General features: G+C 33.0%; 1 protein-coding gene across 3 annotated transcripts in view; it reads left to right on the plus strand.

The window, feature by feature from the left end:
• The window catches only part of MAP3K7 (mitogen-activated protein kinase kinase kinase 7), a 64,386-nt gene extending 53,297 nt beyond the window's left edge, over window positions 1-11,089 (plus strand). For 2 of the 3 annotated variants that reach the window (XM_079148285.1, XM_079148286.1), the window contains 4 exons: window positions 1,162-1,267; window positions 5,792-5,853; window positions 6,712-6,827; window positions 8,643-11,089. In XM_079148285.1, coding sequence (XP_079004411.1) covers window positions 1,162-1,267; window positions 5,792-5,853; window positions 6,712-6,827; window positions 8,643-8,823 — 465 coding nt within the window. In that variant the 3' untranslated portion in view covers window positions 8,824-11,089. The remainder of the gene's footprint in view (window positions 1-1,161; window positions 1,268-5,791; window positions 5,854-6,711; window positions 6,828-8,642) is intronic. The other variant, XR_013765272.1, reaches the window with a different exon arrangement.
• The last annotated feature ends 821 nt before the right edge of the window (window positions 11,090-11,910 follow it).

Genomic DNA, 11,910 nt, shown 5'->3' on the forward strand with positions numbered 1-11,910 from the left:
GGAATGTTCAATCTATAATCAGTCTCTTCTCTCTGGCTGTTTTGTCTATCTTCTGTATGTTTTCTAGAAGTTGACTATATATGTCCCATGTTGAACTCAGGATGTAGCTTTTCTCTTTATCTATTATACTTGAGATTTGTTGTGGTTAGGATTTGTTAAATTTTCCACTGATTCAGGAAAAATTTTATGGATTCATAGTGAATACATTTTTCTTCCCCCTTACCACCACCACTCCATACAGAGCCACTACAGAGACAGATTTATTTCCTGTCAGTGGATTTTTCTTTTCCTAGTTTACTCTTTCTCTGAGAAGGACACCTGCCCTGAATTTTACGTTTAAACACAGGTTTCTCCAGGCTAACCCATCCTATAAAGGCCCAAGGTTTTATTTTCTGTTCCTATAATGCTGTAGGCAGTCAAAACTCTAAAGCTGTACGCCATTACGTTATGAGATCCCTAAGGGTAGCGTATACCTTCCCTGCTCTCTTGGTCTTGCTTCAGTCTTAAGATTGTTTCTCTTACATTCTTTTTTTTTTTAATTCATTGTGTTTCTTTTATATTCTTGAAGCGTATCAGTTTGTGTATACACACACATATATATATGCATGAGTGCATATATATTTTTACATATATGTGTGTGCATAATGTCTTTAGAGGGGTTTTTTAGGGTTTTTAGGTTGTTTTTTTTGTTTTGTTTTGTTTTTGTTTTTGTTTTTGTTTTAAATTTGGTGGGGGTAATCATAGGGTTTGAAATCTATTAGGCAGGCCCTCTACCACTGAGCTACATCCTCAGCCCTTAGTTTATATTTTTAAGAGTATTTCGGGACTTCTACTCATAAAAATGGAAATCTGTCTTTTGCCTTTTAATGGAAATACTCTCTTGCTGCTGTTTTTTTGTTGGCTTTTTTTGTTTGTTTGTTTCTCAGTACTGAGAATGGAACTTTCTCAGTGTTCTACCACTAAACTACATCTCCAGCCCTTTTTTTTATTTTATTTGTTTATTGAAACAAGATCTCACTAAGTTTCCCAGGCTGGCCTCGAACTTAACTTTAGTACTCCTACCTGGGATTACAGCTGTGTGCTACTACAACTAGCTTTGACATTGTTTTTTTTTTTTAATGAAAAATCACATTTTGTTTCTTCCATCACTCTTTCCTACAGGTGAGCAGTAGGTCATCCAGTCCTAGTGTCAGAATGATCACTACCTCAGGACCAACCTCAGAAAAGCCAACTCGAAGTCATCCATGGACCCCTGATGATTCCACAGGTGACTGGTCTACTTCCTCATTATAATATGAAATTGAATTCATCTTATTTACATTTATTTAGCACTGTTACTAATTTACACAAACACAAACGTTAGGTAGTGGTTTAGATGTTTATATTAATAAAAGGAGCTATTTACCAAATTTTAAAATATCTTTCAATTCTGTGACAAAGTCTGCCTTGACCTTTGCATTTTTTCCTCCCAGATACTAAACACTTATTTTGAAGATAGTTCATTTTCAGTTTTTTCTAGTTAGGAAGCATAATGTTTTCTTGATACTTCAGTCTGTGGTTTTCTTATTATGATTCATCCAACTGGATAATAGTAGTAAATCATTAATTTTTATATAACTAAATAGAATGGTAAAAATATCCATCATCATCTTCATCTCAGTCTTTTGTTTTAAGAATACAAAACTTAGTGGAAAAAAAATTTCTGATTTTTAATCTGATTGAGAAACTTCATTCAGTTACCTAGACCTTTAAAATCCAATTAAGAATTAAGCTGGGCATGGTGGCACATACTTGAAATCCCAGCAACTTGAGAGACTGGGACAGGAGGATCACAAGTTCATAGACGGCTTCAGTAACTTAGTAAGATCCTAAGTAACTTGTCCAGACTTTGTCTCAAACTAAAAAATAAAAAGGTCTGGGGTTGTGGCTCAGAGGTTAAGCACCCTGGTTTTATCCCTGGTACAAAAAAAAAAAGTTACTTAAATTCCTCAACATGAATAACTAACTTGCCACATTATTAGTATTTTAGTATTAAAATCTACCTACCTGCAGATATAAGGATGGAATAGTTTAATTATGGACAAGCAAGAAATTATGTGCTATAGTGGAATAAACTTTTCCCTAACATTAAGAGAATACCTTGGGGCTGGGGATATATAGCACAGTGGATAGAGTGCTTGCTTTGCAAGCATAAGGCCCTGGGTTCAATCCCCAGTACCGCCAAAAAAAAAAAAAATACCTTACTAAAAATTCCTCAAGTATACTTAAAAACAAAAAATTTTATTAATATTTTATTAAGTCAGAGAGGGAAAGATGATCTCTTAGACCTTAGAAAATTAAACCATTTGGGATTTTACATTAGATCAACTATGTTATTAATAATGGCAATTATAATTAAAATTCAACAGCTTTCTCTCTTCACAAACTAAAATATGACAGGTATTTATAGATATTTGGCATGGTTTAGTCAAGTTTATAATTTAATTTAAAAAGTTAACCGAGTGGCTTTTCTCTGTGTCACGTAAGATAAGACTATGTTTAGCAAGGAGTGTATCCTCTACTTTTAGTAAGTTTAAATATAGTGGTGGTAAAAACTCCTAAATTTCATCCCTAGCACAGCTCACCACTACTCAGCACATGTGTAGAATTCATCATAGTTGTGTTTCTGCCCCCAACTGGTAGATAGGGAAATGCTCCTATCAGATTTTATCATTAACTTTCAGGTAATATCAGCACTTTTTAGTTCCTGAACCACGGGAGTACATACTCTGACATCCCAGCTGTGTCTGGGTCCATGTCCCAGCTGGGCCGAGAATCCAAACTTCAGCCTACACTGATATAACTAGACATGTGAATCAACAACATGGCAGGTGTTCTTTCTGTGTTTCCCTGTCTCTCTCTCTTTTTTTTTTAATTTCCTGTACCTAAAATGCCACAAGTACCAGTAGCTAGAAATCTTACTTGGTCCCAGATCGCAATATGAACTAAATTTTGTCTTTGCTTTGAAATGTACTGCAGAATAATTTATCTGTAATAAATAGAATAAATTTTAGAGAATAGATAAGCCCTTTTTCTATGAAGGCCCACTACTAGTTCAGAGAAAAATTAGTATAAAACTAAGTTTTAAAGAAAATGAAATGATTGATTTTTTAATTTAAAAGAAGTTTCTGTATGTTTTCAAAGACAATAACAATTTAATAATTAGGAAATGAGTGCTTTTCAGTTCCTATTTATAATATAAGGGGTCTAAAGAAATATGTACCAAGGACCTAGTGAGGAAAATACCTAGACCTAATGAAGGGAGTAGCAGAGGGAGAAACTCACTAAAGAATTTCTTCTGTGCTTAGTACTTTGCAGAGATAGACATTTAACATGTGGCCTTTCCTTGTAATCATGACTAAAGTCATGACACACGTTAACAGTAAAACTCATCATGCTGTATAATAAACTACTAAATTTATAGTGCAAGCTAAACATTTTAACAGTTGAGTAAAATCTATTAAATGTAAGACCTGGCAGAGTTCATAACTTTTTGGTACTCTTTAGTAATAAAGCAGGAAGGAGAAGGCAGCATTTCAGGCAAAGGAACTGCATAGTTAAAGAATATGAGATGGTAATAAGTATTGCATTGAGGGAACCAGAAAAGAGATTTTTCCCAATTTAATCAAACCATTATGAATCTTGACACATTCAGGAGAAGAGGTTAAATTTGTTTAGCAGTTGAAACATTAAAAAAATAAACTTAACTGGAGTAACCTTGCCATTTGTTTTCATAGAGTAATCTCATGACCATTTATTGATATGAGAAATTGGAAGCTCAATTTCAACTTAGATATAAGTGAGAAAGTGAAATCCTTCTTGGTTTTAGAAAAAAGATGAAATTCAACGAAGGACCTTATGGAACTTAGTCATTTGAAAAACACAATCCTTGAACTTTTTCCCACACCTACTGTACTGAGAAATTCTAAAATATCAAACACAGAAATCTGATAAAATAATTATATATATATAATTATATAATAATAATAATTATATATACATATATATACATGTATCAGTGATTTAAGAAAGAATAATAGGAGTGGAAATGTTAAATTCAGGAAGCTTTTCAAGACAGTTTTTCCTGTTAAGTCGAGGATATATCATTTTTAGTCAATTTTAGTTTTATGCAAAGCAGCATTTGAATGGGAACATGATTTGAAACTTCTGTTGGGGGAGGGGAGAAAGTTGGTAAGAGAAATAATGAAGTGTTATTTCTTATTTAGCACTTTTTGAAAACGTTTATGTTAGAATATGAAGTTAGGGTAACCTTACAGCTCTGTTAGGCTCTGCTCTTTTTTTAAACTTTACTTTTTCAATGAAATATAAGCTTGACTATTTAAAATTGCTCTTCTGCTAGGCACAGTGGCGCTCACCTATAATCCCGGTGACTCGGGAAGCTGAGGCAGGAGGATCTCAAGTTCAAAGCCAGCCTCAGCAAGGTGCTAAGCAGAGTGAGGTGCTAAGCAATTCAGTGAGACCCTGTCTCTAAATCAAATACAAAATAGGGCTGGGGATGTTGCTCAGTGGGCAAGTGCCCCTGAGTTCAATCCCTGGTACCAAAAAAAAAATTTTTTTAAACTGCTCTTCCTTCCTAATTCTCCATTTAGTATCAATAGTAATAATAATTACCACCACCTTGTGTTGAGTGCTTCGTCTATATAAGCATTGTGCCGGGTTCCTTTCATCCTTACCTCATTTAGTCTGATATAGCTTATTAGCTTTAGTAGTAACTTCTGAGCACATTCTTAATGACTTAAAAAGAAGAAACCTAAAAGCTAGCGGTATAGCTGAGTAGAGAGGTCCTGGGTTAAATCCCTAGCAACTGAGGGGGGAAAAGAAGGCAACCTAAAGTATTAGTCATTAATAAATAAAGTAAGGGGCTATTGAACCATCAAACTTCCTTAGTTTCTTATTGGATTGAGTACAGCACCTCCATTGTCATCCTGACCTTGCCTTTATCCATACCACTCCTTCAAGTTGTATGGCAATTTTACCTGCTTTGAAACAGAATCAAAAGCATACTGTTCTGGGCTGAGCATGTTGCACAGTAGTAGAGTGCTTGCCTAGCATGCTAGAGGACCTGGGTTTATCCCCAGCATTGGGTGTCAGGAGCAGGGGGTGGACAGGGAGCTGTCTGTTCAAATAGTTTAATAAGATTGATTGTTTGAATTAACCAATTTAACTGTTTTGGCCTGACATTGAGGCACACTTCTAAACTTTTTTGTTTCCATATTGTTGTATGTGTAACATACTCATTAGTAACAACTCTCATTTTCTTCTCATTCTCTTTGGGAGGGACAAGGTGAGAGGTTCACATTAAAATCTGTATAAGTTGAAAATGATCCACTGGAAAAAAGTGCTTGCTTTCTCCCTTTACCTGTTTACCCTGTTGTTGACAGAGTTGATCCAGCCTTAATTGTAAACTTAGCATGATAATGAGATTTGGGGTTTGATTAGATAGGGTCAGGACTGAATATAAAGGTCTCATATCATTGTTGGCTTATAAGCTTTAACATTGTGGTCTGTTTTGTTTATAACCAACTTAAATCACAGAATGTGATTGCACTTAATATATATGATTAGTTGTACTCACTTTACCTTTAGAAATTAAAGCCACCCTTTTCATTACAGTTGCAGTAACTTTTGTTTGATGTGCTGTTTACGTGAGAATCGATGTATTGTGTGTGCTTTCTTGCTTGTTGTTTGTAATTATGACAGAAAATAAATAAAATATATGCTTGAATTCCAGATACCAATGGATCAGATAACTCCATCCCAATGGCTTATCTTACACTGGATCACCAACTACAGGTAAAGGAGCACTTTCTTAGTGGAAGTTTACTTTTTTCTTCTTAGGGAGATTATCTTTGAAACCGACTATTATGTTTTTATTCATTATTGTATATTCATTTATTTATGCTTGTAGCCTCCTTAAACTTTAAAATCAAACTAAAATAAAGGAGTTTTAGTTAAGTTAATCAGATTTAAGATTGGCAGAATCATATGTTCTATCATAACAGTCATTTTAAAATAGTTCCATGTCTTTGTTCAAGACTGCCAAGCGTAGCATTTTCACTCTCTAATTTTAGTACATTAAAATATAAAACTCCTATAAACTCATCCCTCTTTTATACATTTTGTGATGCATTCTTGTGTTCATAGTGACCAAGAATGTAAATAATATACTTTGGTGCTTCCTCACTAGTATGAGAGCTAAATAATCACCTCTTAGGAGCTAGAGGCTATGGAACATACTTTATACCCTAAGCTATTCGGGAGTTTGAGGCAGAGGGATTGAAAGTTTGAGGCCAGCCTGGGCAACTTAGCAAGACCTTGTCTGAAAGGGGGGAAAAAAAAAAAAAAAAAAAAAAAGTCTTTTAGTGTAATACAGTTTGGCAACCTGAAATGTCATACCAGAAGCTACAAGTACTCTAGTCATATTTTTCTGGAACATGAAAGTGTTAAAACAGCAAGTGTCAATTTAAGTTCTGAGTTAACTCTGACAAAAAAGACACGAACATTTTCTAGGGCATGGTTTAACACTTATTTTTAAAAGATCGTTGCTTTAGTGCTATAAAAATACATTACAGTCTCTGTCTTAATTCTCGTCTTAGCTAAAAACTAAGATTTGATTTTAATTATGTTTTAACATTCCTGATTTATTTTCAGCCTCTAGCACCATGCCCAAACTCCAAAGAATCCATGGCAGTGTTTGAACAGCATTGTAAAATGGCACAAGAATATATGAAAGTTCAAACAGAAATTGCATTGTTATTACAGAGAAAGTAAGTCTTCTATGAATAAAAATTAAAACATTAATATTTGGAGCTTAAAATATATAAAGTGGCAATGTTTTTTGAAGACATGAAAACTTTTAGAATTAATCATAAATCATATTTACAGCTGGGAGATTTATCTTAAGTTTTAAGTGCCCTTTGACTATTTTTTTATGCAAAATTCAACCCTTTTGACTATGTCATATTTGTACTCAGGAGAATAAACTAGTGCGATATATACAAGTATTGTGTTCTCAGAGTTTTAAAGCTAAAAGCTCTTTAGATATATTGTTATAAAAATGTAATGTTTCCTTGGTCATAATTTGGGTTACTAACATGCAGGTGTACTTCATCTTATAATTGTATACACATATCCTTCCATATCTTTGTTTAAGAGAGAGGGATCACTTATTTCAAGGCTTTATTTCATATCTATGAGTGTTTTTCTAAGGAATTATACCTATACATGTTTTTCTGAGAGTTATAGAAACTGCCTTCCTCCCATTTTTAAGAAATCCAAAGGCTAGGATTGTAGCTCAGTAGTTAAGCACTTGCTTAGCATGTGCAAGGTCCTGGATTCAATCCCTGCTACCACAAAAAAAGAATGAAAAGAAAAGAAATTCAAACCAGTTTCCACACTACTCTATGCTCAGTTCTTTAAAAAAAAAAAAAAACTCCATATAATTTTGTACTTATAAAGCTAATTTATGGGTGGAAACTAAAATCAAATGTTATAGGAGAAAAGTATGACAATATACATGGTAATAAAATTCCTCCTACTAATTTTTATCTACATAAATTAAAATTCTTGTTTTCCAAAATAATGAGTGAAAGCTTTCTGATTTTACTTCAAAATAAGAGTTTTATCACGATTTTTTCATACATAGTTTAACTAAAATCAACTTGGTATCTTAAAGGTAAGCCTAAGAAGGAAATTAAATATTAAAATCTAGAAGTTGTAGAAGTTCTTGTAGAACTGCTGGCACTTTATGTTGGTTAAAAAAAAAAAAAAAAAAAAAATCTACATTTCTTATTTCACATATTTAATCAGTACTCTTTGAAAGAAGAGTTCTATTCAGAAAAAAATAAGTGGTGGATATGGGAGAATATGAACACAGTTTTAATCAATTTTAAGTATTTACTTTAAATGAGAAATATTGGGAAATTATTTGTTTTCAAGATTTTTTTAATTATTCATTATATCCAGTAACCTCACTTTAGGAACTAATCCTTTAGCCCCAAACAAAAGGGACTAAAAGAAGTTAGACTGTAAAAGACTCTGAGAATCTTCCCTAAAATTATCTGCAAATGTAAGTGGTTTAAATGTGGTTTATGTTGTTCTCACTGTTTTAAAATAGGAAAGAGCTTTAAGTTGGATAGCATCTCTTTTAACTAGCTTGCAAATGTTCTATTAGCTACCACTCAGCACTGTAAATAGGATTGTGACATCAGAATATGAATGTGAGTGCATGAGTATAAAAGTAGAATATGAATTTTTAAAACATCAAGTGTTATTTTCCTGTGATCAGATAGGACCTTTTTTCTTCCTTCACAAAAAGAAGATAGCAAATGAAATTCTCTGCAATTTTTATTATACCACTTTATTCCATTAATCGTCTAAATATAGTTCTTTATAAAAGGATTATGGTTTTTGTATGGTGATATCATAAGAGTGGGTGACAGTTTGCAGTGTGGCCCATAATTATATTTGACTCATGTATTTAAGATATAAAATGATAGACTCAGAATAAAGTTCTCATTAATTGAGCAAGGTATCAGTTTTTCTATCCTTGATGATATTTATTATGTTGTATTTGTTTTTAGGCAAGAACTAGTTGCAGAATTGGACCAGGATGAAAAGGACCAGCAAAATACATCTCGCTTGGTACAAGAACATAAAAAGCTTTTAGATGAAAACAAAAGCCTTTCTACTTACTACCAGCAATGCAAAAAACAACTGGAGGTCATCAGAAGTCAACAGCAAAAACGACAAGGCACTTCATGATTCTCTGGGACCGTTTAAATTTTAAAATATGCAAAGAAAAACTTTTTTTTAAGAAAAGAAAAACCTTATGACAATTCATGAGTATTAGCTTTTTGGCGTGTTCTGAATGCCACCTGCCTGTATTTGCTGCATTTGTTAATGTCATTTATTTTCTTCTCATGGTGGATATGCAGTTCCACTGTCTCATTGCATAACATGATGGCATCTATGACTTGGATAGCAGCAGTTCTCAACTTCAGAACAGATGCAGTGAACTGTGGATGTATATGCATGCTCCTTGTGTGAAGGGTAGCCGAACAGAACGTGGGTTTTCAAACTAGCTGCTATATGCAAACATCATCCTTTTTTCTATTTTAGAGGTGGAACCTCGAGAATGATTTTGTTCTTATGTCTCATCTCAAAAAACTAATAATTTTTTCCAAAAGATGGTATGCACCAAGTTAAAGACAGGGTATTATAAATCTAGAATAATTGTTGGTACATTACAGAAATAAAGAACCTTTAGGGTTAGTTTGTGGTTAGGACTTTGATGCCACCATATCCTTGGATCAGTACTGAACATAGTTCCATCTGTAAAATATTTAAAGGTAAGTGACGGCTACTGTATTAATGAAAGCAGTTTTCTCAGTTTTCATCAGACTGAAAATTGTTCATTATACATTGAACAAAATGGAGCTCTTTTTTTTTTAAGGCATAAAGACTTCGAATTCTGTGTGTATGTGTGTTGAAACTATAAAGCTTTTATGACTCAAATATTAATTTCTCTTAAATGAAATTAAAGGCAAAACAATATGGTCTAGCTTAAATGATCATTCCTTCCTACAATGATTATTGGATTGTTTTACCATATATTTTTACAAACTAAAGAGAAAATACTGGAAAATGGAAATAATTTCATAAGCTAAAAGACTTTGACTTAGATTTCTTTTTACAATACTAAATGAGGCATAAACCAGGCAAATCAAGAGAAGTTATTAAGGAAGTTAACATAGTCAAAATAAACTTACCAGGTATCCTACTTACCCTCAAAATAATTGATTTTTCTTGCAAGACCATCTTGGAATGTCTGCTGCCTTTTCAACACTTTAAAGAAAATTCCAGCACTTATAAAGAGAATATTTATATTGTTAACAGTAACTTTGCTACCAACCTTCTAAATAACTTAAAAGTAATAAAATGTCATTGAAATAATAATCTACACCAGGTCTATTTTTTCAGTTGATACTAAATTACATTTTGATACCAATACAAGAGCGTCTTTTAAGTAAGGATGTCATCCGTTTGGTTTTTATAGCATTCGTGTTTTAGAAGAGAAAATTGAAAGTAAAAGCATAATTGCTCTGTTTATTAGAATTCTGTCATGATTTTATTGCTGTATTTGGTCTGTTTCAGGTTAACAAGTGGATCTAAGAAGTTATCAAAATTGCTGGGCATGGTGGCGCATGCCTGTAATCCCAGCAATTCGGGAAGCTGAGACAGGAGGATTGCAAGTTTGAGGCCAGCCTCAGCAACTTAGCGAGGCCTAAGCAACTTAGCAAGACCCTGTCTCAAAATAAAAAGGGCTGGGATGTAGCTCAGTGGTAGAGCACCCCTGGTTCCACCCCAGATACCCCCGAAAAAATTATAATAATAAGTTATCAAAGCTATTCTTAAAATTGCTAAAGCAGATAACTTTTTCTTCCATTACTTTTTTTTCTTCCACTGAGTTTTATAATGAATCCCATGTGTATACAAGTAATAAAGATAAAGGACAGTTCATACTAAACTGTATCATGTTTAGCTTCTTCAGAATCTCTTATTAGAAAACTTTTAGGAACTAAATGTCTTCTATCACTTAATTTAAATAAAAGGAGGGTTATCGTACCCATATAATTTAACTACCTAGCTGAAATTAATATTGGGCTCAGCATACTAATAGTAAAATAAAATTGACACAGAAAATAACGTAGACTAAAGGAAAGTATAACTCAACCATAGCATGCCTGCTTGTATGTACATCTATCTCCATCAAGAGTCACTGTTAAGCAGCTTTTATAATTATCTCAGAGCATAAGATATCTAAGTGTAAATGCTAAGGCTTGACTTTCCATTAGAATTTAGCATTAGAGAGTTCAAATTTCATTTCTAGACACTGATGTGTTTTGCTATGTTTTAAAACAAAGGGAAAATTTATTATTTTTTACATGCAGATACTTCAAAAAAAAAAAAAATGGTAAATGGAAAAAAATAGTAGATTTAGTCATTGTTCCAAATGCAAAAGGCTGTTGAGCAGTTGCTGTTTGTTTACAATCAATTCCTTGGGATTTTCAGTTCTATAGTTGCCCTGGACATTCAGAGCAATTCAGTCTTACTCTGTTTTTAAGTAGCCACATTGCTGATCTCATACTTTAAAGTCCCTATTATCCCTAAAAACTGGGGGAAAAGGATGCGGTGGAGAATTAAAATCCATGACCAGTTTCATCAGTGTCTTTACCCATTAAAACTTCAAATAGAGATGTTAACAAGATAGCCAAATGTTTTAGTAATTCTGGTTTTAAATTTATTCTGACCATCATTTGGGGGTGGAAATAGTAGAGAGGGAAATAAGATTCAAAAATGTCCTAATCTGAGAAATTCACAAATACTAATTATATTTTATTCTTCTCTCTGGGGAAAGAAAGGAAAGCTTTTCTGATCTAGAGGGAAATATTCCTCAGCAATAAAAATGTTTGAATAAAAATCAGTTATAGCAACACAGCAAATTGAAAAGATTTGTTTAAAAAAATTTACAAATGTTTGACTTTTCTTTGCTGAAGTATTTGAAAGTATTGAATTTTTTTTTTCTTCAAGTTACTCTTATGTTCCTAATTTCAGTTCCTGCCTGTAACCAGAGATCACAAGTCTTCCCTGTGGGACTATTGTTTCTCTCTGTAAATGTGTGTGGTTTTCACCGTTCTTCTCTTCAAATGATAGTAAATTCTACTTTGACTTCTGTCATTCAGAACATGTGTAAAATGATGTAATGCAGAAATTCTTGTGCATACTGTAACTGAAGGAAGCTTTTTAGATTTATTTTTGTTTTTAATAAAACTCGGATTATTATTCTAA

Source organism: Sciurus vulgaris (assembly GCF_902686455.1).
Source record: "Sciurus vulgaris genome assembly, chromosome: 7".
Lineage (NCBI taxonomy): Eukaryota > Metazoa > Chordata > Mammalia > Rodentia > Sciuridae > Sciurus > Sciurus vulgaris.